Source organism: Coregonus clupeaformis, chromosome 15 (assembly GCF_020615455.1).
Source record: "Coregonus clupeaformis isolate EN_2021a chromosome 15, ASM2061545v1, whole genome shotgun sequence".
NCBI classification, from domain to species: domain Eukaryota; kingdom Metazoa; phylum Chordata; class Actinopteri; order Salmoniformes; family Salmonidae; genus Coregonus; species Coregonus clupeaformis.
Genome location: NC_059206.1, coordinates 54,902,182 through 54,928,747, shown reverse-complemented (window position 1 = coordinate 54,928,747; position 26,566 = coordinate 54,902,182). Strand labels below are relative to the sequence as shown.

The 26,566-nt window shown below is 44.3% G+C and overlaps 1 protein-coding gene across 3 annotated transcripts in view; it reads left to right on the top strand.

The window, feature by feature from the left end:
* The window catches only part of LOC121582732 (E3 ubiquitin-protein ligase NEDD4-like), a 120,781-nt gene that overhangs the window by 10,681 nt on the left and 83,534 nt on the right, over positions 1-26,566 (top strand). For 2 of the 3 annotated variants that reach the window (XM_041898792.1, XM_041898793.2), the window contains exons 3-8: positions 5,328-5,413; positions 5,692-5,800; positions 10,779-10,939; positions 11,427-11,562; positions 11,826-12,053; positions 12,339-12,416. In XM_041898792.1, coding sequence (XP_041754726.1) covers positions 5,328-5,413; positions 5,692-5,800; positions 10,779-10,939; positions 11,427-11,562; positions 11,826-12,053; positions 12,339-12,416 — 798 coding nt within the window. Of the gene's footprint in view, positions 1-5,327; positions 5,414-5,691; positions 5,801-10,778; positions 10,940-11,426; positions 11,563-11,825; positions 12,054-12,338; positions 12,417-24,778; positions 24,914-26,566 lie in introns of all 3 variants that reach the window. The other variant, XM_041898791.1, reaches the window with a different exon arrangement.

The following is a 26,566-nucleotide window of genomic DNA, read 5'->3' as shown; positions in this document are numbered from 1 at the left end:
ATGACATAAAATGTAGCCAATCAGCGATCTTAAATCGAATCCAAGGAGGGCGATTATTTTATCGCCCAAGCTCGCCCCTGATAAAATAAGGACCGGGCTCCAGTGGCGCCATTTTTACTAGACGACAATGGCGAGCGCAAAGCGTTACTCCTCCAAGACCCAACCCTAACTCGGTGAAATCTCTCCTCCAAGATCCGTTTGAGAGGAGAACTTTGTCAGAGAAAGTTCGGGTGAAAGAGCTGGGCCCAGATCAACCTGACCTCTCAATCAGACAGCAGGCTAGCGAGAAAGGGAAGCAGTATATGCGCGGCTTCTCCCGTAGCTGGTACACCAGGAAGGCTTGGCTAGCTGGGTGCACTGATGCTAATGCTTTATTTTGCTTTCCGTGCTTGCTTTTTAAAACCGAGGGTCAGATTCAGCATGGACAGGTACCGGAGTGAGGGATATGAAGCACCTGTCAGAGAAGGTAAAGAAACATGAGAACACCAGGGCACACATGGACAACTCTGTAAAGCTAGCTGTATTAGGAAGGGTGAACATTGCTACGCAGCTGGATGACGGCCACAGGATTGCGGTGAGGAAACACAATGAGGAGGTGGATAAAAACAGGCACATTCTATCCAAAATTATCGATTGTGTGAAGTTCTGTGGGGCTTTTGAGTTGGCCTTGCGTGGGCACGAGGAGACTGACTCCTCGGACAACCCCGGCATTTTCCGGGGCTTAGTGGATTTTGTTGCCTCCCTCGACAGTGTGCTGGAGGAGCACCTGAAGACAGCTACCGTTTTTAAGGGCACGTCAAAGACGATACAGAACGAGCTGTTGGACTGTATGCTGTCAGTGCTTAAGGATTACATCCTGGAGGAAGTAAAGAGTGCTGATTTTATCGCCATTCAAGCTGACGAGACGACTGACGTTTCCACCCACTGCCAGTTGGTGCTTGTGATACACTACATCGATGCTAAAAGTAACGTCCAAGAGCGTTTTTGAGTTCATTTTGATCGAGAACGCAACCGCCGACACCATCGCTACAGCGCTGCTGGAGAGGCTCAGCACCATACTCTCACATGGACAAAAGGCCAAACTTATTGCCCAGGCTTACGACGGAGCAAGTGTGATGAGGGGAGCCACCGGCGAGTGCAGCGTAAAATAGTGGATGTGTGCGAAAATGCGCACTACGTCCACTGCTATGCACATCAGCTGAACCTCATCATGCAGCAGGCTACTTCACGCATCCCCAGGATCGGCACTTTCTTTTCCGACCTTGCAGGATTTTCTGCTTTCTTCTCCAGGTCTCCCAAGCGAACCACCGTGCTTGACGAAGTGGTTGCGCATAGACTCCCCAGAGCCTCTACAACACGGTGGAACTTCCACAGTCGCGCTGTAAACACTGTGTACGAGTACAGGGATGACCTCCTAACGTGTTTCCAGACCATCAGAGACTCTGGGAACTTTGATGCCCCGACTGTCAGAGAGGCGGGGGGCTTTGTGAGGATGCTCGAAGACGAGGCTTTCTGTTTTTTCCTGGCACTGTTCCACAAGATCATTCCAAATGTGGACATGCTTTTCAGCCAGCTGCAGAAGAGGAACATCGACCCTGTCTTCATTAAAGCACTTGTCCAGAGGTTCACAGACAGCATGCTAACAATCAGGTAAATAACTATATTTACTATTGGCTGATAAAGATGTTGTTAGAAAGATGAATAGTTCACTTACAACAGTTTAAAAGCCTAAATGTGTCTGGTCATCAAAGTGAGTGATTATCATAGAGCCGTCACAATTATATTTGTTTTAGTATTTTAAAAGGAAAGAGAAGACACAATCAGACGTTGATAATAATGCAGGAAAGTACTACACAGTTTGTAATAATTATTCAGGTGTCCACCAGGTCAATTTCTAGAAGAGGCCTAGTTGTTATTGAAGATTAACTTTATTGCTAAGTGCACAGCAGAACAAAATGATGTTGCATCCCTCTCACAAATGTAATAGAAAAAGGCTTTAAAACGTAATAACATCAGTTAATTATGTACATCACAGGTTAAAAGCAGTTACTAGACATAGTTTGTGTGTATATACACACTATCTGTCTGTCTGTCTGTCTGTCTGTCTGTCTGTCTATATATATATATATATATATATATATATATATATATATATATATATATATATATATATATATATATATATTAGTCACTGGTTGTGTGTTGAGGGGGGAATTACAGTGAGTTAAGAAGTCTGATTGCAAGTTATCAAATTAAACTTTATTTTTTTGGACCCAGGGCCTCAATTCCCTCTTTGTGTGGGGACAGCGCATCTGACGAGCAGCAACAGCCCATCAAGCGACGGAGGATGCTGGGACCAGGAGAACAACAGAGGTTGGCTATAGAGGTAAGTTGTGATGTAATTGTCAGTGTTTCCCCCTAGAACTTTTTTTCAGGCCTGGTAGTATGTAGCCAAAACCCTGAACAATCAGCACCTTGGTAATCATATACTTGAGTTGGACATAGGCATGTGTCAGTCAGGATCACTTGCATCAAAATAGCTTAATTGCAAATTAAAGCTGATGATGTATCTTTTACAGGTATGTGATACCATCCTGAGTCATGCCAAAGAGAGGTTCTCCTTCACCCAGCACCTCATCAGCGCAACACTATTGCACGGAGAGTTGTTCCCACAACACAGTGTGAAGTTCCCCGATACAGCGCTTGAAACAACCGTGGAGGCGTACCCCATGTTGAACAAGGCCAAGCTCAAAACCGAACTGTCCCTCATCTATGAGAACAGTGAGTTCAAGGCTTGTAGTGGTGCAGTGCCCCTGTACCAGTTCTTCATGGAGAACAACCTTCAGAGCACTTTCACAGAGACTGCCAGCCTCCTCAAGATCCTCATCACCACACCCATGACAACTGCTGAGTCAGAAAGGTGCTTCTCTACACTGAAAAGGATCAAGACCTTCCTGAGAAACAGCATGACACAGGATCGCCTGAACGCTCTGGCCATGCTCTCCATGGAGAAGAAACTTGTCAGGGACATTCCTGACTTTAATCAAAGGGTCATTGAGAGGTTTGCCACTCAGAAGGACAGACGGGCAAAATTCCTGTACAAATAAGATGACAGACACACACACACAGAGCAGCTCTGGCCGCATGTTTCTTTGTATATAGTTGACCTTAGCATAAAAAATCCAGTTATATATGGTACTCTAGAAAGTCTTAATAGTGTCTTTGCTAATATTACTGTATATATGTTGTTTTGTATCAATTAATTGTTGCAGTTCTGGAGCACATTAACAATTAGTCACATTTAGTATGATCATAAAATACTGTATGCTATTCTTCCAGTCAAAGGTTTGAGTTCATCCACTTGATATCCATTTCTATATTATACATCCTTTTATACAGTGTAAGATTTCCTATAAACTTTATAATAATTTCATGTTATTGTCCACTTTCCACTCTGTTCTGACAGCATGCCTGTTGCGTTGCCTGTTTACTACCAATGGGGAAAAGTTCACTTTAAATGCAAATGAAAGGCTTGGGTTTGTGTAATATGTTTTTGTGTAAGAATGCCTCAACTTTTTAATATTGGCATTAAATAATTACTGAATGTTTCACTGAGCACTGCTGTCCTGCAGTTTGTGTTAAAATATATTGCGATGGTTACAGGAAAAAAAAAGTATGGCACAGCCCCACCGAGAATATTTTTCACCAGCCGCCACTGGTTAATCGTTTTACTTAGTATGAACAAAATATGCAGTTTACTGAGTGAAGTGCTGCGTATGATTAAATGACCCTTTGTCAAATCTTTTGTCCTGCTTATGATTAATTGTCAAAAAATATTGGGCTCTTGATTGAGTGGCTGAGCAATAAAGCCAGTCAAATAACTTGACCCTTAACTACACAGAAAGGTAGTGTAGTGTAGTGATTCTAAGCTTTTAAAGTGGTGAAACTAAAAGAGTATAAGCGTAGGTGGTAAGGTTAATTATTGATGACTAGGCACCACCAACTCTTGTCCCTATGGTGAAGGAATTAACATGAGATTAAGTCTGCTATAACCCTGTGGCTCTCCTGGATGGACACACAGACCTGGGTCATGTTCATTAGTTTCAAAATGTTTTCCAACTGAAAAGGTGCACGCCAATGGGTGTTTCGTATTGGACAAGTTCAGATAGAAATCCCCCGTCTCACTTTCTTTCTGAGCATTTTCTTCTCAGTTTGGTGCCGACGGAACATGACCCTGATCATAGCAGTCAGTCTGTTAATGTATTACTGCCCCTGTCTGTCTGTACTCGGTGGGCTTAGTCATGGTGGGTGAGTGTAGTCTTACTCACTGTGTCTTTTTCCGTGTTTTCTTCCAGTGGCCTTTTCTGTTTAAGTATTCATGAGTCATGATGATTCTCCTCGGAAAGCCCTGAAAGTGTAGTGGCTCTGGCTCCTTGGGGAAGTCACAGCTTCAGTCATTGCTAGTAGCTAGGGGGGTTTATAATCCCATGTCAACTCCTCTCCGCCTCCTTACAGTGGCTTTGGCTGCTTGGGGCGGTCAGGGGATGGCTGCCTTCACTCAGGCCTAGGAGCTAGGTAGTAACCTGCTGCTACCATTTTAACTTGGGGCAGTCACAGGCTGGCTTTACTCAGTGCTAGTAGCTAGGCAGAGGTCTATGCGCCCATGTTAACTAATCTAAAGGCCTGACAGTGGTTCTGTCTGCTTGGGGCAGTTGACCGGTCAGTTCCGGTCAGTTCACTTTTCCACAGGCTGTTAGTTAACTATGTAACAGGAAAGCATTGCATAATCACTGCTACAGGACGGTTATCAAAGGTTTACTTGATGTGATGAATGTGTGTGACTTTTTATTTTATAGCTAAATGACTCGCTACAACATAGCCTAATGTGTTTGCTATGTTTTCATGTACTGAATGCCAATCAGACCTGGGTATGTGGGGTGAAATACATGTGTCAGATACTCTCAAATATTTTAGGTGCACTTGATTTAGGCTAGCTTAATAAACGGTGTGTAGGGTGGGCAGGTTTTTCACATTTATGACTGTTTCATTGATTCTATTGTACCGGTCAAGCTAAGCCATTTGTTTGACCCAGGTCTGATGTCAATGTGTTTATGTGATGGACAGTGTGGCTTAAAAAAACAAAAAGCTACGTTTTCATGTAAATTCTTCACCATATGGACAACAATAGAGCAAACATTGCTTGCTTTATGGGGTCTAAGCCAGTTTCTGTAAAGCACTTTATGATAACTGCTGATGTAAAATGACTATATAAATACATTTGATTGATTTATTGATGTATGTCAAATCAATGTGTTTCTCTGTTGTAGATGGAGGACCCTACGATGGAGAGGCCGTACACATTTAAAGATGTCCTTCTATGGCCACGAAGGTCAGTTCCAGACTACAGACGAAGGTGACAGGGACACACACACATACACACAGTAACTTGCACACACACACACACGGTAGGGAACCAATGTCCACCTGTCCTTTTTCAGGTTGCATGTTAATCCATGTGAGACTCATAGTTAGGTATCATGGAAACTACAGGCTTAGGTCATTATGGTATTTGGTTCAAAGTACCTTTAATGTAATCATTGTTAGCTAAAAGTGTTGTCATTCCCACTCTCTGGTTTCTGTTGAATAACTCACAACTAACTGCCATTTTGGTATATTCTCTTCTGTCTCCAGCCACAAGTCCAGGGTGAAGGGGTATCTGCGGCTGAAGATGGCCTACCTGCCAAAGACTGGTGGTCCGGAGGAGGAGTCCACAGAGGGGATGACCGGGGAAGAGGCAGAGGTAAGAAGACAGGGACACACACAAACGCTCACACAGACACACACGCACGCAGGCTTGAACACACACAGACACACACGCACGTATGCTTGCACATACACGCACACACACACGCATGCACACACGCACAGGCATAGACACACACACAGACACACACGCATGCATGCTTGCACACACACACACGCATTCTTGCACACAGACACAGACACACACACAGATGATGAGGTGGAGAAACAGAATTATGTTCCTGCCAACAGGAAGTTGGAGAAGACCTCTAGTCTGGTTTGGCCTCGTTCTCTGGAAACATCACTCACTCACTCACTTCCCCTCATTTTCATAAATCTGATCTTTTGGTAAGTGTTTGGTGTGTGTGTGCGTTCATGCATGTGTGTGTATGACTCTACACTGAGTGTACAAAACATTATGAACACCTGCTCTTTCCATGACATATACTGACCAGGTGAAAGCTATGATCCCATATTGATGTCACTTGTTAAATCCACTTCAATAAGTGTAGATGAAGGGGAGGAGACAGGTTAAAGAAGGATTTTTAAGCCTTGAGACAATTGAGACGTGGATGTGTGCCATTCAGAGGGTAAATGGGCAAGACAAAAAATATAAAAGTGCCTTTCAATGGGCTATGGTAGTAGTTGCCAGGCGTACCGGTTTGTGTCAAGACCTGCAATGCTGCTGGGTTTTTCACGCTCAACAGTTTCCTGTGTGTTTCAAGAATGGTCCCTATCTATTTATTATGGCCATCTAAATGTTAGCTATTAAAATCAGATCCAACAATAATATCAAGGGATTCGAAATCCAGGGCTTAAATACAAAGGTGTCATTGTACGCTGATGATTGTTTTCTTTTAAATCCACAACTTGAATCCCTCCACAGAGGATCTAGATACATATTCTAACCTCTCTGGAGTACAACCAAATGATGATAACGTACTATATTACGTATTGGATCACTAAAAAATATAGTTTTTACATTATATTGTAGTTTACCAATAAAATAGTCTGATGGTGATGTGGATATACTCAGAATAGATATCCCAAACGATTCCCACTGGGGGTATGAAAAAATAAATAATGTATGCAATAACTGTAAGTCGCTCTGGATAAGAGCGTCTGCTAAATGACTAAAATGTAAATGTAAATAAATGATCTCACTCCAATACATCTTAATAGAAAGTTAGCAAAAATAGATAAGATCTTGCTACCATGGAAAGGTAAATACCTGTCTATTTGTGGAAAAATCACCCTGATTAACTTTTTAGTATTATCCCAGTTTACCTATTTGCTTATGGTCTTGTTACGCCTAGCGACCAGTTTTTTAAATTATATGAGAAAATATTCCATTTTATTTTGAACGGCAAGCCAGACAAAATTAAACGGGCCTATTTATATAATGAATATGAATTCAGAGGACAGAAATTATAAAATATTAAAGCATTAGACCTATCACTAAAAGCTTCAGTTATACAAAAGTTATACTTAAATCCAAACTGGTTTTCTAGCAAATTAGTAAGATTGTCTCACCCCATGTTCAAGAATGGCCTTTTTCCCTTTATTCAGATTACAACCTCTCACTTTCAGTTATTTGAAAAGGAAATAATCTCCCAAATATCACTATTTCTAAAACAAGCCATAGAAAGTTGGTTGCAATTTCAATTTAATCCTCCAGAAACGACAGAACAAATAATGCAACAAATATTGTGGTTAAACTCAAATATCCTAATTGATAAAAAAAAACATTATTTTTTTTATTTAAAAGAAATTGAAAAATGTATCATCTTCATAAATGATATCATCGGTAGGACTGGTGGAGTTATGTCGCACATGCAGCTAACAAAAACATATGGAAATGTCTGCTCTTTCCAAAATTACAACCAAATAATTGCAGCCTTACCGCAAAAATGGAAGCAGAAAGTGGAAGGGGGAAAAAGTAAGGAACTTGTCTGTCAGCCCTGCATTAAAGAACATAATTGGTTAAAGAAACTTGTGATAAATAAAAAAGTATACAATTTCAGGACCAAAGGATTGACAGCCAGATTGCAAAATAGTTGGGAAGAGATTTTTGACGTACCGATTCCATGGCATAGTGTTTATGAACTGATACGCAAAACGACGCCAGATTCAAACTTTAAAATTCTTGCTACCAATAGAATGTTAGTTATATGGGGGATAAAATCTTCCCAGCTCTGCAGATTTTGCTGCGAAGAGACAGAATCATTAGATCATTTGTTTTGGTACTGTCCATTTGTAGCTTGTTTTTGGTCACAGGTCCAGGAATGGCTGAAGGATTGCAATATTTACCTGGCGCTAACCCTGCATGAAAAGTGATAGTCAATCGATCAATAATATAATAATACTTTTAGCAAAAATGTTTATTTTGAATTTACAATCTGTAGAAACAATGAGAATAGAAGGGTTCAGAACTTTTGTGAAACATCACAGTACAGTTGAAAAATATATGGCAAATAGATATCCAATATGGATGGTGTTAAGAGATAGATGGGAGGGGTTGAATGGAGCTGAAGGATGGGACTAATAACAACTAACAACAACAAGTTAACTAATGTAAAGCTTACTCTGTCCATAATAAGTATATAGGTTGAGAGCTTTCTTGAAAGATATGGCATATAGAAGCAAACCGGATGGACATCATGAAAATGATCGGAGAGGTTGAGGGTAGAGGAAGTTCAGGAGTAAAGACAAACAAAATAGAATTATTGTAAAATCGACTGTGTCCATAAAATGTATATAGTATGTATAAGCTGGAAAGAGAGGCCTAAGCGTTGTTCACTAGTTTACTCCAATTGGGGAAGGGGGGGGTGGGGTTAGAAAGTAATAAAGGGGAATATTTTTAAAGGATATGTGTATATATACAGTGGGGAGAACAAGTATGCTCAAGCCAGCGCATGTCCAGGCCCGTCTGAAGTTTGCCAATGACCATCTGGATGATCCAGAGGAGGAATGGGAGAAGGTCATGTGGTCTGATGAGACAAAAATTGAGCTTTTTGGTCTAAACTCCACTCGCCGTGTTTGGAGGAAGAAGAAGGATGAGTACAACCCCAAGAACACCATCCCAACTGTGAAGCATGGTGGAAACATCATTCTTTGGGGATGCTTTTCTGCAAAGGGGACAGGACGACTGCACCGTATTGAAGGGAGGATGGATGGGGCCATGTATCGCGAGATCTTGGCCAACAACCTCCTTCCCTTAGTAAGAGCATTGAAGATGGGTCGTGGCTGGGTCTTCCAGCATGACAACGACCCGAAACACACAGCCAGGGCAACTAAGGAGTGGCTCCGTAAGAAGCATCTCAAGGTCCTGGAGTGGCCTAGCCAGTCTCCAGACCTGAACCCAATAGAACATCTTTGGAGGGAGCTGAAAGTCCGTATTACCCAGCGACAGCCCCGAAACCTGAAGGATCTGGAGAAGGTCTGTATGGAGGAGTGGGCCAAAATCCCTGCTGCAGTGTGTGCAAACCTGGTCAAGACCTACAGGAAATGTATGTAACAAAGGTTTCTGTACCAAATATTAAGTTCTGCTTTTCTGATGTATCAAATACTTATGTCATGCAATAAAATGCAAATTAATTACTTAAAAATCATACAATGTGATTTTCTGGATTTTTGTTTTAGATTCCGTCTCTCACAGTTGAAGTGTACCTATGATAAAAAATTACAGACCTCTACATGCTTTGTAAGTAGGAAAACCTGCAAAATTGGCAGTGTATCAAATATTTGTTCTCCCCACTGTATGTATGTATGTATGTACATTGAGGGAAAAACGTATTTGATCCCCTGCTGATTTTGTACGTTTTCCCACTGACAAAGAAATGATCAGTCTATAATTTTAATGGTAGGTTTATTTGAATAGTGAGAGACAGAATAACATCAAAACATTCCAGAAAAACGCATGTCAAAAATGTTATAAATTGATTTGCATTTTAATGAGGGAAATAAATATTTGACCCCCTCTCAATCAGAAAGATTTCTGGCTCCCAGGTGTCTTTTATACAGGTAACGAGCTGACATTAGGATCACACTCTTAAAGGGAGTGCTCCTAATCCCAGCTTGTTACCTGTATAAAAGACACCTGTCCACAGAAGCAATCAATCAATCAGATTCCAAACTCTCCACCAAGGCCAAGACCAAAGAGCTCTCCAAGGAAGTCAGGGACAAGATTGTAGACCTACACAAGGCTGGAATGGGCTACAAGACCATCGCCAAGCAGCTTGGTGAGAAGGTGACAACAGTTGGAGCGATTATTCGCAAATGGAAGAAACACAAAATAACTGTCAATCTCCCTCGGCCTGGGGCTCCATGCAAGATCTCACCTCGTGGAGTTGCAATGATCATGAGAACGGTGAGGAATCAGCCCAGAACTACATGGGAGGATACTGTCAATGATCTCAAGGCAGCTGGGACCATAGTCACCAAGAAAACAATTGGTAACACACTACGCCGTGAAGGACTGTAATCCTGCAGCGCCTGCAAGGTCCCCCTGCTCAAGAGAGCACATATACATGCCCGTCTGAAGTTTGCCAATGAACATCTGAATGATTCAGAGGAGAACTGGGTGAAAGTGTTGTGGTCAGATGAGACCAAAATGGAGCTCTTTGGCATCAACTCAACTCGCCGTGTTTGGAGGAGGAGGAATGCTGCCTATGACCACAAGAACATCATCCCCACCGTCAAACATGGAGGTGGAAACATTATGCTTTGGGGGTGTTTTTCTGCTAAGGGGACAGGACAACTTCACCGCATCAAAGGGACGATGGACAGGGCCATGTACCGTCAAATCTTGGGTGAGAACCTCCTTCCCTCAGCCAGGGCATTGAAAATGGGTCGTGACAGTGGAATGTAACATACACCCAAAAGAAAGACCTATGTTTTTCTCCTGGCTGTCCAGTGTCTCTCTCTGTGACTGTATCTTTGAGCACTCTTTCCTCCTGTGCCTGTGTGTTTCTCAGGGATGGGAGGTGAACGACTTGGCCGACCCTAGCGTCCAGAGGCCCCAGGCGGTTGAGCCCCCGCTGCCCCCAGGATGGGAGGAGAAGGTGGACAACCTGGGCAGAACCTACTACGTCAACCACAACAACAGATCTACACAGTGGAAACGACCCAGCAATGTGTACGTACATAATGCTATCAGAGCAGCTCTAGGGTCAGGGTTAGGGTTATGGTTAAGGTCAGGGTTGGGGTGAAAGTCAGAGTCAGGGTCAGGGTTAAGATTGGGGTTATGGTTGTGGTTAGGGTTACCTAGGCTCCTGCTAGGCTTTCATACACCATTATCTTTGACAGTGTGAACCACCAGAGCCTCTCTACCCTCTCAGGGCTGGGTGTCTCAGGCTCTGCATTTTCTTGGATTGCTTCCTACCTGACAGGTTGCTCCTACCAGGTGACGTGGAGAGGATCTGTGTCTGCACCAAGTGGTCTCACAACTGATGCTAACCATGGCTCGGTACCATGTCCTCTGGCGTCCCCCAGGGCTCGGTACTAGGTCCTCTGGTGTCCCCAGGGCTTGGTACTAGCTCCTCTGATGGCCCCACTGGCTCGGTACTAGGTCCTCTCTTGTTTTCTCTGTAACATGTATGTAAATGTATTTTCTTCTACTCCAGGGATGTTGTTTCAGAGGTGGAGAATGACAATCAGCAGCGTGCAAACAACATCCAGGCTCACAGAGTGTTCCACTCCAGACGACACATCTCTGAGAACCTCGAGGATGAACACATAGAACCCAGGGACATGGATGACGTGAGTGTTACCTTTGATCTCCGGATGCAGGGTCTGTCTGGACTCAGGGAAGCCTGTAGAACACCCTGGAATAATATATGATTAAATCCCATGTTTTATGTGAAAAGTTAGTGCTCCTTGGAAGCTGCAAAATACAATAAATTAAAATGAGCTAGCTAGCCAGCTATATATAGTGGCCAAATTTGCCGGTGTTGACCATGTCATTAGCTTGACCATTACCAGATGTCCCAGTACTTTGAGTGTCTTGTCCTCTCTGTCTACAGTTATGGGATCCAATCACAGAAGAGAGTCCAGACGACCTGCTTCCAGGCCCCCTCTCCTCCATCATGTCGATGCCCACCCCCCAGACGCCGCCGCCCCCGCCTCACCAGGAGTTTTCAGAGGAGATCAACCTGCGCCTGTCCCTCACACCGACCCCTGGCCCCGGCCTCCACGCCCCCCCGCCCGACATCAATGGAGAGGTGGCCGGACCCAGCCATGCCTCTGCTGTGGTGAGAACAGTTTGAATCTAGTGTTAATATAAGGTCATCTGAGGTAACTGCTGAATATGGAAATTTGTGGAAAATGTGTGGAAACTGAGGTTTTCACTTTGCTAACTCCCTCACTCACTTTTATTCTTCCCTGTCTCTTTCTGTCTACCCCCTCTCTCTGTCCCTCTCTCTCTCTGCTTCTCCCTCTCTCCCCCGCTCTCTCTCTCCCTCTCCCCCCTCCTTTCTTCCCTCTCTTTCTCTCTCCCACCCTCCCTCCCCCTCTCTCCCTTTTCTCCCTCTCCTCAGCAGTGTCATCTCTCTTCCAGACTGCGTTCCTCCACTATGACAGATGGGGTCAGTGACCAAGCCCAGCCTCCTCCGGCGGTAGGATACACTCCCTCATTCCTCCTCTCCTTCTATTCCTCCTCTCCTCTTCCTGCCTCCTGCTCTCTTCTTCCTCTCCTCTTCCTGTCTCCTGCTCTCTTCTTCTTCTCCTCTTCCTGTCTCCTTTTTTCTTCCGCCTCTTACTTTCTTTTTCAAATCAAATCACATTTTATTTGTCACATGCTTCGTAAACAACAGGTGTAGACTAACAGTGACATTCTTACGGGTCCTTCAACAATGCAGAGCTAAAGATGAAATAGTGACATGAGGAATAAATACACAGTGAATAACAATAATTAGGAAAAATAACATGGCTATATACAGGGAGTACCAGTACCGAGTCAATGTGCAGGGGTACGAGGTAATTGAGGTAGCTACAGTGCCTTGCAAAAGTATTCACCCCCCTTGGCGTTTTTACTATTTTGTTGCATTACAACCTGTAATTTAAATTGATTTTTATTTGGATTTCATGTAATGGACATACATAAAATAGTCCAAATTGGTGAAGTGAAATGAAAAAAATGCTAAAAATTAAATAAACCCCCTTTTCTATGAAGCCCCTAAATAAGATCTGGTGCAACCAATTACCTTTAGAAGTCACATAATTTGTTAAATAAAGTCCACCTGTGTGCAATCTAAGTGTCACATGATCTGTCACATGATCTCAGTATATACAGTGGGGAGAACAAGTATTTGATACACTGCCAATTTTGCAGGTTTTCCTACTTACAAAGCATGTAGAGGTTTGTAATTTTTATCATAGGAACACTTCAACTGTGAGAGACGGAATCTAAAACAAAAATCCAGAAAATCACACTGTAGGAATTTTAAGTAATTAATTTGCATTTTATTGCATGACATAAGTATTTGATCACCTACCAACCAGTAAGAATTCCGGCTCTCACAGACCTGTTAGTTTTTCTTTAAGAAGCCCTCCTGTTCTCCACTCATTACCTGTATTAAATGCACCTGTTTGAACTCGTTACCTGTATAAAAGACACCTGTCCTCACACTCAATCAAACAGACTCCAACCTCTCCACAATGGCCAAGACCAGAGAGCTGTGTAAGGACATCAGGGATAAAATTGTAGACCTGCACAAGGCTGGGATGGGCTACAGGACAATAGGCAAGCAGCTTGGTGAGAAGGCAACAACTGTTGGTGCAATTATTAGAAAATGGAAGAAGTTCAAGATGACGGTCAATCACCCTCGGTCTGGGGCTCCATGCAAGATCTCACCTCGTGGGGCATCAATGATCATGAGGAAGGTGAGGGATCAGCCCAGAACTACACGGCAGGACCTGGTCAATGACCTGAAGAGAGCTGGGACCACAGTCTCAAAGAAAACCATTAGTAACACACTACGCTGTCATGGATTAAAATCCTGCAGTGCAGGCAAGGTCCCCCTGCTCAAGCCAGCGCATGTCCAGGCCCATCTGAAGTTTGCCAATGACCATCTGGATGATCCAGAGGAGGAATGGGAGAAGGTCATGTGGTCTGATGAGACAAAAATAGAGCTTTTTGGTCTAAACTCCACTCGCCGTGTTTGGAGGAAGAAGAAGGATGAGTACAACCCCAAGAACACCATCCCAACCGTGAAGCATGGAGGTGGAAACATCATTCTTTGGGGATGCTTTTCTGCAAAGGGGACAGGACGACTGCACCGTATTGAGGGAAGGATGGATGGGGCCATGTATCGCGAGATCTTGGCCAACAACCTCCTTCCCTCAGTAAGAGCATTGAAGATGGGTCGTGGCTGGGTCTTCCAGCATGACAACGACCCGAAACACACAGCCAGGGCAACTAAGGAGTGGCTCCGTAAGAAGCATCTCAAGGTCCTGGAGTGGCCTAGCCAGTCTCCAGACCTGAACGCAATAGAAAATCTTTGGAGGGAGCTGAAAGTCCGTATTGCCCAGCGACAGCCCCGAAACCTGAAGTATCTGGAGAAGGTATGTGGGTGGGCCAAAATCCCTGCTGCAGTGTGTGAAAACCGGGTCAAGACCTACAGGAAACATATGATCTCTGTAATTGCAAACAAAGGTTTCTGTACCAAATATTAGGTTCTGCTTTTCTGATGTATCAAATACTTATGTCATGCAATAAAATGCAAATTAATTACTTAAAAATCATACAATATGATTCTCTGGATTTTTGTTTTAGATTCCGTCTCTCACAGTTGAAGTGTACCTATGATAAGAATTACAGACCTCTACATGCTTTGTAAGTAGGAAAACCTGCAAAATCGGCAGTGTAGCAAATACCTGTTCTCCCCACTGTATACACCTGTTCTGAAAGGCCCCAGAGTTTGCAACACCACTAAGCAAGGGGCACCACCAAGCAAGCGGCACCATGAAGACCAAGGAGCTCTCCAAACAGGTCAGGGACAAAGTTGTGGAGAAGTACAAATCAGGGTTGGGTTATAAAAAAATAGCTGAAACTTTGAACATCCCACGGAGCACCATTTAAATCCATTATTCAAAAATGGAAAGAATATGGCACCACAACAAACCTGCCAAGAGAGGGTCGCCCACCAAAACTCACGGACCAGGCAAGGAGGGCATTAATCAGAGGCAACAAAGAGACCAAAGATAACCCTGAAGGAGCTGCAAAGATCCACAGCGGAGATTGGAGTATCTGTCCATAGGACCACTTTAAGCCATACACTCCACAGAGCTGGGCTTTACGGAAGAGTGGCCAGAAAAAAGCCATTGCTGAAAGAAAAAAATAAGCAAACACATTTGGTGTTCGTCAAAAGGCATGTGGGAGACTCCCCAAACATATGGAAGAAGGTACTCTGGTCAGATGAGACTAAAATTGAGCTTTTTGGACATCAAGGAAAACGCTATGTTTGGCGCAAACCCAACACCTCTCATCACCCCGAGAACACCATCCCCACAGTGAAGCATGGTGGTGGCAGCATCATGCTGTAGGGATGTTTTTCATCGGCAGGGACTGGGAAACTGGTCAGAATTGAAGGAATGATGGATGGCGCTAAATACAGGGAAATTCTTGAGGGAAACCGGTTTCAGTCTTCCAGAGATTTGAGATTGGGATGGAGGTTCACCTTCCAGCAGGACAATGACCCTAAGCATACTGCTAAAGCAACACTCGAGTGGTTTAAGGGGAAACATTTAAATGTCTTGGAATGGCCTAGTCAAAGCCAAGACCTCAATCCAATTGATTTAAAGAGTGCTGTACACCAGCGGAACCCATCCAACTTGAAGGAGCTGGAGCAGTTTTGCCTTGAAGAATGGGCAAAATTCCCAGTGGCTAGATGTGCCAAGCTTATAGAGACATACCCTAAGAGACTTGTAGCTGTAATTGCTGCAAAAGGTGGCTCTACAAAGTATTGACTTTGGGGGGGTGAATAGTTATGCACGCTCAAGTTTTCAGTCTTATTTCTTGTTTGTTTCACAATAAAAAATACTTTGCATCTTCAAAGTGGTAGGCATGTTATGTAAATCAAATGATACAAACCCCTAAAAAATCCATTTTAATTCCAGGTTGTAAGGAAACAAAATAGGAAAAATGCCAAGAGGGGTGAATACTTTCGCAAGCCACTGTATGTAGATATTTGTAAAGTTGATAGGCAACAGGATAGATAAAAGACTGAGCTGTAGCAGCAGCGTATGTGAAGCAGTAGCAGCAGTGTATGTAATGAGTGTGAAAGGGTGTTTGGGTGAGTGTGTATCAGAGCATATGAGCGGAGTGGAGCGGTGAGAATCTCAGCTCCTCGCTCACGGAGCTGTTCACCCCTCCGCTCCCCCCGCTCAAAGCCACATCAGGCCAGTCCGCTCATTATCGCTCAGCGCTCAACGCAGTTTGCATCGCGCTCCACTCAAATCGCCCCCCGCTCACTCCAAAAAAGGAACAAAATCAGCATTTATTTCACTTTTAGCTTAAACCACAGCCTTACTTTATCTCCCCGAATTTGTTGCATACAGACTCATCTCGGATTATCCATTCTGTCTTGAAACGGGGATCTAACACTGACGCTAAAATGAGATGTTAATCAGTATAGTATATTCCATAGCGAATTGACACGTTGTTTGTCAATGTTTCTGCAAAAGCAGCGATGCCCATTGGAAGTGCAGCGTGAGTGTAATCGGTGAGCAGGGATTTGATTTCTGTGACAGCAGGGAGGATCATCCCCAGGTTCCCCAGCTCCTTCTGCATTTTGTCTGTGAGATCTGCTAGTGGTGTCAGCACACTGACAAGGTGCGTCAGCTGCCGTACTTGATTCAGGGTGATGTTAGCAACATTAGACTTGAGTTTGTTTTGCCATAACGGGTCTTTTTGGAACAACCGGATGAACGACTGAATCATCCGCAGCTGACTGCTCCATCGAATGGCACAGGCATTTGTGGGGCGGACACCTAATTGGTCGGTTTCCTCTGTGCTCTTGCGTACACTTTTCACCAGGTGCCCGACTTTCACTAACAGCCTATTAATGTTGTCGTGCTCGTTAAAGGCGTTTTTGATCGCCAGCTGAAGCATGTGAATGGGGCATCTCAGATGTAAATTTGACAAAGTAAAGTACTGATTTATCATAGTTTCTTGGGGGGGTGTAGCCCGGTTGAGCTGCGCTGGCGAAGTGTTGCATCCCTTCGCGTTCTCCTTTACTCAGCGGTTCATAGTCCATGAAAATCATTTTAAAAAAATGCTACATCCAGCTCTCTTTTTCTCTCCCTTGTTATGGTTGGGCCTTTGCGTGCAGTGAATAAACTTTTGAATTCCTCAACCCTTTTCTCTTGTTGCTGCTGCTGCTCCTCTCGCTCTATAAAATACAAATTCATGGACGACACAAATTAAATTAAACAGATGGATTCTGGGTCAGGCTTGAGCATGCTTCAGACTCGTGGTGTGAGCGAGCGAAATTGGAGCGGGACATAGGGCGACGCTCCGTCCTTTTAAAAATGCCGCTCTGCGCTCTGTTCAAAATCCGTCCGCTCACGCTCCACGCTCGCTCCCGCTCCACTCCGCTCATATGCTCTGGTGTGTATGTGTGGCAGCGGTGTGCATGTGTGCGCATGTTATGTGTGTGTGTGAGTGTGTGTTGGGGTGTCAATGTAAGTATGTGTGAGGGAATGGGTATAGTCCAGTGTGTGTGCATAGTCAGTGCAAGAGAGTTAGTAAAATAAAGGGTCACTCCAGGTAGCCATTTGATGAGCTATTTATCAGCCTTGTTTTGCAGTCTTAAGGCTTGGGGTTAGAAGCTGTTCAGGGTTCTGTTGGTTCCAGACTTGCACTGGTACAGCTTGCTGTGCGATAGCAGAGAACAGTCTATGGCTTGGGTGGCTGTAGTCTTTGACAATTATTTGGGCCTTCCACTGACACCGCCTGGTATAGAGTTCCTGGATGGCAGGGAGCTCGGCCCCAGTGATGTACAGGGCTTACTCACCACCCTCTGTAGCGCCTTGCGGTCAGTTGCCTTGCAGTTGCTATGCCAAGCGGTGATGCAGCCAGTCAATATGGTCTCAATGGTGCAGCTATAGAATATTTTTAGAATCTGAGGGCCCAGGCCAAATCTTTTCAGCCTCCTGGGGGGGAAGAGGTGCTGTCGTGCCCTCTTCACAACTGTGTGGGTTTGTGTGAACCATGTTAATTCCTTAGTGATGTGGACACCGAGGAACTTGACGCTCTCGATCCGCTCCAATACACCCCCATCGATGTGGATGGGGCGAACTCGCCTCTCCGTTTCCTGTAGTCCACGATCAGCTCCTTCGTCTTTCTGACGTTGAGGGAGAGGTTGTTGTCCTGGCACCACACTGCCAGGTCTCTGACCTCCCCCCTATAGGCTGCCTCATCGTCAGTGATCGGTCCTACCATCGTCATGTCGTCAGCAAACTTGATGATGGTGTTGGAGTCGTGCACGGCCACGCAGTCATGGGTGAACAGGGAGTACAGGAGGGGACTAAGCACACACCCCTGTGGGGCCCCTGTGTTAATGGTCAGCGTGGCGGATGTGTTGTTGCCTACCCTCACCACCTCGGGGCGGCCCGTCAAGAAGTCCAAGATCCAGTTGCAGAGGGAGGTGTTCAGTCCCAGGGTCCTGAGCTTGTTGATGAGCTTGGAGGGAATTATGGTGTTGAATGCTGAGCTGTAGTCAATGAACAGCATTCTTACATAGGTATTCCTTTTGTCCAGGTGGGTGATTGCAGTGTAGAGTGCAATATATATTGCATCATCTGTGGATCTGTTGGGGCAGTATGCAAATTGGCGTGAGTTTCAAAGCATTTCAAAGCATTTCATGGCTATAGATGTGGGTGCTACGGGGCGATAGTCATTTAGGCAGGTTACCTTGGCGTTCTTGTGCAACGGGACTATAGTGGTCTGTTTGAAACAAGTTGGTATTACAGACCGGGTCAGGGAGAGGTTGAAAGTGTCAGTGAAGACATTTGCCAGCTGGTCACCGCATGCTCTGAGTACATGTCCTGGTATTCCGTCTGGCCCCGCGGCATCAGTAATAAGTGCATCGACGATGTTGACCCCACAGTGACCGTAAGTACATACTCAAACCAGTAGCCATGGATTACAGGCAACATGTTAAGCTAAATAGGGGGGACTCTTCTCTTCGCATTATCTTTTCTCACAGAAAGCTGTACCAAACTATCGCTGGACTGTTCTGCTTTTTGTATAATTTGTTATCGGGGAGTATATGAAACAAACATCTAAAATGGAAATGTATATAATGTCTCCGCCATCATTTAAATGACTTAGCAAGAACATATTTTTGTAAAGTCATTTAAATGATGGCGGAGACACCAAATTGTGTGTAAAAAATCAATAAAAAATAGGTCAGGAGCCCGTAAGACGGCTGCTATCCACTGCAGTGCAAACCATCTGCCTTCCTTCCTTCCTCCTCAGGCCTCTTTCAATGTACATGCATTTATGAAGCCGGTGACAGATGTGGTAAACTCCTCAATGTTATCGGATGAATCCCGGAACATATTCCAATCTGCGTTAGCGAAACAGTCCTGTAGCTTAGCATCCGCTTCATCGGACCACTTCCGTATTTATCGCGTCACTGGTAAGCAGTAAGCAGGAGGATAGAGTTATGGTCTGATTTGAGGGAGGGCGAAGGAGGGCCTTGAATGCGTTTCTGTGTATGGAATAAAGGTGATCTAGAGTTTTGTCACCTCTAGTTGCACAGGTGACATGCTGGTAAAAATGAGGTAAAACGGATTTCAGTTTCCCTGCATCAAATCACCGGCTATGAGTAACGCTGCCTCTGAATGTGCATTTTCTTGTTTGCTTATGGCCCTATGCAGCTCGTTGAGTGCGGTTTTAGTGTCAGCATCGGTTTGTGGTGGTAAATAGACAGCTACGAAAACAAATAGATGAAAACTCTCTTGGTAAATAGTATAGTCTGCAGCTTATCATGAGGTATTCTAACTCAGGCGAGCAAAAACTTAAGGCTTCCTTAACATTAGAGATTGCGGACCAGCTGTTGTTAACAAAGAGACACACCCTTCCTCCCTTCGTCTTACCCAAGTCTGCCGTCCAGTGTTGACGATGCCAGCGAGATGTACAGTACCAGTCAAAAGTTTGGACACAGCTGCTCATTCAAGGGTTTTTTATTTATTTTTACTATTTTCTACAACTTTGAAATAACATATATGGAATCATGTAGTAACCAAAAAAGTGTTAAACCATCAGATGACCTGGCCTCCACAATCACCTGACCTCAACCCTATTGAGATGGTTTGGGATGAGTTGGACCGCAGAGTGAAGGAAAAGCAGCCAACAAGTGCTCAGCATATGTGGGAACTCCTTCAACTGTTGGAAAAGCATTCCAGGTGAAGCTGGTTGGGAGAATGCCAAGAGTGTGCAAAGCTGTCATCAAGACAAAGGGTGGCTACTTTGAAGAATCTCAAATATAAAATATATTTTGATTTGTTTAACACTTGTTTGGTTACTACATATGTGTTATTTCATAGTTTTGATGTCTTCACTATTATTCTACAATGTAGAATAATAGTAAAAATAAAGAAAAACCCTTGAATGAGTAGGTGTGTCCAGACTTTCGATTGGTACTGTATATCCATGTCCTTGTTCAGCCACGACTCTGAGAAACATAGGATACTACAGTTTTTCAGGTCCTGTTGATAGGATAGTCTCGAATGGAGCTCGTCCAGTTTGTTCTCCATTGATTGCACGTTCTCCAATAGAACAGAGGGCAGTGGCTGTCTATTTGCTCGCAGACGTAGTCTCGTCAGGGTACCGGCTCGCCTGCCTCTCTTTTGCCGCCACTTCCTCTTTCGAGTCCCGGGGATTAAGGCCCCACATGTTGTGCATATAATGGTTTGATTTGACACATTTTCTTAGGCAGGATGTGTAGGTTGATCGTGGTTGGTTATGCAATTATCCCCCTGACTGTGCAGTCTCTCTTTTGCTGTGGAGTGCACTTGACCTCAGAGGACTATCAATCTATACAAAGCTTATGATAAGGCTGTTATAAACTCTTTTGATGTTGTCCTTAGGATGGTCCTCCACATGGACAGTGTGTGAGACTTCCTAAATTATTGTAGAGGGAGAGAAGCCAAATGGTATTAGTCATCATGAACGGCTGGCTCAGCTGTAGGCCTAATGTTGTATTATTCCCTGTTTTGCCTGGGGGTGTCTGTGGATTACATGGCAGCAAAATCGTAGATTTTACATTTTGCCGTAAAGGGTGTGTTGTACAATATCGCCATAGAAAATAATGCTTTAGGATCAAATATAGACTGCCGTTAGTGTTGATGTTAGTAATGACAAAGAAGGAGTGAAAGTAAGTCAGTCCCATTGTCCCAAAGTTATGTGGTGGGACTGTGCCTTTACCCAGTGAGCCTAGGAACAACACAGCTAGATTTGTCACAGTCACACTATTTCTCCTTGCTATTTAGCTGAGTGGGTGGGTAGTGTTAAGCTGGTGTAACTCAGGGCAACACACTCTATTCCCCTCTCTTTATGTAAGTTGGTACACTGCAATCAGTAAGACCTGTTGTGCCAGATCTAACACGCATGATTCACAAAGAAAATACAAGTTTAAGAAAATTAAGTTTATCTGAGCGGTTAGAAAGCTTAAAATGTATTTTCTTTCTGTATCTGAGCAGTAAAAATATGAGTGGTTTTAGACGTTGCTTTGCCAGAGAGGGGAAACCTCTGTTGTTAATCTCATCAAAAAATGAAAACATCTGTTTCTTCCACTAGTGTTGTTTTAGTGCTTTTTATCAATGAGATTGAGACTTTTTCTGATCCGAATGAACCAGGTCCTCCAATAAATAACCAATTAACCATCATTACAAAGATATACAGTTGAAGTCGGAAGTTTACATACACTTAGGTTGGAGTCATTTAAACTCGTTTTTCAACCACTCCACACATTTCTTGTTAACAAACTATAGTTTTGGCAAGTCAGTTAGAACATCTACTTTGTGCATGACACAAGTCATTTTTCCAACAATTGTTTACAACCTTATTATTTCACTTATAATTCACTGTATCACAATTCCAGTGGATCAGACGTTTACATACACTAGGTTGACTGTGCCTTTAAACAGCTTGGAAAATTCCAGAAAATGATGTAATGGCTTTAGAAGCTTCTGATAGGCTAATTGACATAATTTGAGTCAATTGGAGGTGTACCTGTGGATGTATTTCAAGGCCTACCTTCAAACTCAGTGCCTCTTTGCTTGACATCATGGGAAAATCAAATGAAATCAGCCAAGACCTCAGAAAAAAAGTTGTAGACCTCCACAAGTCTGGTTCATCCTTGGGAGCAATTTCCAAACGCCTGAAGGTACCACGTTCATCTCAACAATAGTACGCAAGTATAAACACCATGGGACCACGCAGCCGTCATACCGCTCAGGAAGGATATGCGTTCTGTCTCCTAGAGATGAACGTACTTTGGTGCGAAAAGTGCAAATCAATCCCAAAACAATAGCAAAGGACCTTGTGAAGATGCTGGAGGAAACAGGTACAAAAGTATCTATATCCACAGTAAAACGAGTCCTATATCAACATAACCTGAAAGGCCGCTCAGCAAGGAAGAAGCCACTGCTCCAAAACCGCCATAAAAAAGCCAGACTACGGTTTTCAACTGCACATGGGGACAAAGATCATACTTCTTGGAGAAATGCCCTGTGGTCTGATGAAACAAAAATAGAACTGTTTGGCCATAATGACCATCGCTATGTTTGGAGGAAAAAGGGGGTAACTTGCAAGCCGAAGAACACCATCCCAACTGTGAAGCACGTTATGTGAATATATTGTCCAAAGTTGTGGCAAAATGGCTTAAGGACAACAAAGTCAAGGTATTGGAGTGGCCATCACAAAGCCCTGACCTCAATCCTATAGAAAATGTGTGGGCAGAACTGAAAAAGTGTGTGCGAGCAAGGAGGCCTACAAACCTGACTCAGTTACACCAGCTCTGTCAGGAGGAATGGACCAAAATTCACCCAATTTATTGTGGGAAGCTTGTGGAAGGCTACCCGAAACGTTTGACCCAAGTTAAACAATTTAAAGGCAATGCTACCAAATACTAATTGAGGGTATGTAAACTTCTGACCCACTGGGAATGTAATGAAAGAAATAAAAGCTGAAATAAATCATTCTCTCTACTATTATTCTGACATTTCATATTCTTAAAATAAAGTGGTGATCCTAACTGACCTAAGACAGGGAATTTTTACTAGGATTAAATGTCAGGATTTGTGAAAAACTGTGTTTAAATGTATTTTGCTAAGGTGTATGTAAACTTCTGACTTCAACTGTACTTACGCTGCAAAACAACACCAGAAAAATCAATTGAAAGCTTTTATCCAGTTTTTTGTCGCCTCTTGACCCTTGACCCTTGTCACTCTTAACCTATAATCCAATCAAACAGTAAAAATCTATCCACCGTTTTCTGACTCCATAATAATCTACTGTAATCTGATTCCATGTGCCTCTTACCTCACCGATCTCTTACATGTGGTCTGCTGCTTTGGGCATCTCCCCCTTCACCTCCACGACCCTTGCCCCTAACGCGATAGTCTTTCCTCCTCCCCCACCCTCACCAACTGGTCCACCTGTCCCCCACCTCACCCACTGGTCTCTATAACTCTAAAGAAACCTTCCCGTACAAATCTTACCTCCTCCACGCCTCACCCCTCTGACCCCCTGCCTCCCCCTCACTGGTCATCTGTCCCTGACCCCTGACACTAAGACCTCCCCCCACTCTATAGTGTGTTCCTCTAAAGGAAGCTGTGTTCTACCAGCAGACCTCCCAGACCAGAAGAACCAGAGCACAAACAGTCACAGGAGTTGAGGAGCCCATGGTAATGTTGTCCCAGTCTACCTGCTGTACATCAGTGCACCTCTATGTCATCTGAATATCCTTTCTCTCTGCACCGTTGTTGTTTTGTCCACCTCCCTCCCTCCCTCCCCACAAACATTATCAATCAAGCTGGTGTTCAGTCCCACATATGGTTAAGAAGTTAGGACTTGTAGAGACTAGACCACCTGTTCCCACTCCTGCTTCTGTATTCTGTTGTGAGACCACTGAATGGACTCCAGACAGTTTTGGGGAATTCAACTCACTTAGCAAGTCAATAAGTGCACTGTACACATTTCTTTATATGGAGTTCAATGGCTGTGTATTTGTATTTGAGTGTTTGTACTTTTGTGATGTGGTTGTGCTGCTCCTGATCAGTCCACCTGTGATTCAAGTTATGGTTTTTATACTGTGTATGTGAAAGGTTTGAAAGCTGCTCTATGTGGTTTGTTTGTCATTGTGTGTTTGTTTTTTCTCAAGCTGTCCTGCTTCTGCTGGCCTGCTTCTGTGAGTTTCTGAGAAACTGCAGTAGTACAATAGTACTAGGCTACTTTACATTTACATTTTAGTCATTTAGCAGACACTCTTATCCAGAGCGACTTACAGTTAGTGCATACATTATTTTATCGAACCCACAACCCTGGCGTTGCAAACACCATGCTCTACCAACTGAGCTACATCCCCTGCCGGCCAAATCCCTCCCCTACCCTGGACGACGCTGGGCCAATTGTGCGCGCCGCCCCATGGGTCTCCCGGTCGCGGCCGGCTACGACAGAGCCTGGATTCGAACCAGGATCTCTAGTAGCACAGTTTAGCACTGCGATGCAGTGCCTTAGACCACTGCGCCACTCGGGAGTACACAGTACTTGTTGTACTGTAGTTTGGTTTTTAGAGTACAAATACCCTGTTATTTTAGACAATAACCCACTCCTACTGTTTCTATATTTCTTATCAATGTGTAAAAAGTACAGTTCATACAATACATTCTATCTAATAGTTTCTTATAGATGGCTATATTGTCAAGCGTGACTAACTTGCCGTTTTGCTTCCCTTGCTTGGTCCAGTCTCAGTCGGCAGCCTATGCCCTGACCACACCAGGCCTGCCTCCGGGATGGGAGGAGAGGAAGAACGCCAAGGGACGCACGTATTACGTCAACCATAACAACCGCTGCACCACCTGGACCAAGCCTATCCTACAGGTACAAACAGGGGTACACTACAGGCCTCAGAGCTGAGAGAGACTGCATGGGCCTCGACCCATTTCTTCACTGGGCACCTTGTTCTCTCCCTCCTACTCCTCCTGTCCTAGTCGGTTTCCCATTCTGGGCCTGCATCCTTCACTGGTCAACTCTCTGCTGAGAGAGCCACTCCGCATAACCCTGAGCCCATTCCTCCGCTGTCCACCTTGTTCTCTTTGTCCCTCTCTTCCTCTCCTCCTGTCTTAATGTGTGGCTCTGGGCACTTGTCTCACTCTGGGCGCATTCCTCCACTGACTACCTTGTTTATTCCCACGGCGGGTATGAAAAAAATTAATAAAAAAGTAACGTATGCACTAACTGTAAGTCGCTCTGGATAAGAGCGTCTGCTAAATGACTTAAACATGTTAAATGTAGAGGGCCCCGTAAACAGTTCCACAAACATCAGCATGAGTGTGCTGTCTGTGGAAGCACTAATCACTGGACCAAAGCTCACTGTCAGATGCACCAGCTGTGCTTTTCTCCGGGCCACATGAGCTTTGACTGTAGTGAGGCTGGGCAGCGACAGAACCCTGGATGTGGACAGACTGGCAGGTCTCAGGAAAACTAGAAGCCTCCGTTCTGAGGAGGGCAATGTGGGGCATTCTTATTTTTCCTCCACTGATGATGATATCCAATCTGTTTATTCTTACTTTTGTGAGTCAGTACCCAAGAACAACACAGTCATTTTTCAGAACACAATGAGAATTACTCAGAATGACAGTTTGTTTTACACCACTGTGCTAGTGCAGGATAAAGTTGAGCTGAAGGGGATGTTAGATAGTGGGTCCATGGCTACTACTCTGCGCGCAGATATTGTACCTCGGTTGAGGGAGGCAGGAGTGGTAGAGGGGAACTTTCTAGCTCCTTCAGACATCATCCTGGTGGGTTGTGGTGGGAACAAACTAGCCCAGTGGGCATGTGTGACTTAAAAATTCAACTTTATGGCTTCTGTTATGTAGTCCCAGTGCTTATTGTTGATGGGCAGGTTGATGAACTCATTGTGGGCACTAATGTGTTGAAGTCTCTGATTAGACAGTTCAAATCAAATGACAGCTACTGGCGGGTGGCGGGTACACCAGGTTCCTCTAGCCAGTGTGATGTCAAATCTGGAGAGATGGAGAGGAGACTCCATCCCAGATAAAGTGGGCACCATTAAGTTGAAGAGAGCAGTAACGCTCCAACCCATGAGTGAGCATCTGGTGTGGGGCCGCCTACCCCCAAAGACAAAACTCTCTGTGGGCAGTACTGTTGTTGTCGAGCCCAGCACGTCTCGTTGTGTGAATCGACACATACTAGTGGGGAGAGTAGTTACGCCTCTGTGGGGGGATGGATGGCTCCCTGTGAAGATTGTGAATCCAACAACATCGCCAGTTACCCTGAGACGAAATGCTAAAGTGGCGGATGTGTACCCTTGCATTGCATTGGAGTATTTTAATGTCAAGCAGCAAGCAGCTCATCAGAATGTGGCAAAGGCTCAATGTGACAGATCACATGGCAGTCTGACAGCTAAGAGTTCAGTTGGTGGCAGTGTAGATAATGGCAACAGTACACTGAGGAATCTTGGACTTCAAGGCCTGTCTGTTGAGGAGTGTCCAGTTTCACAGTTCTGGAAAG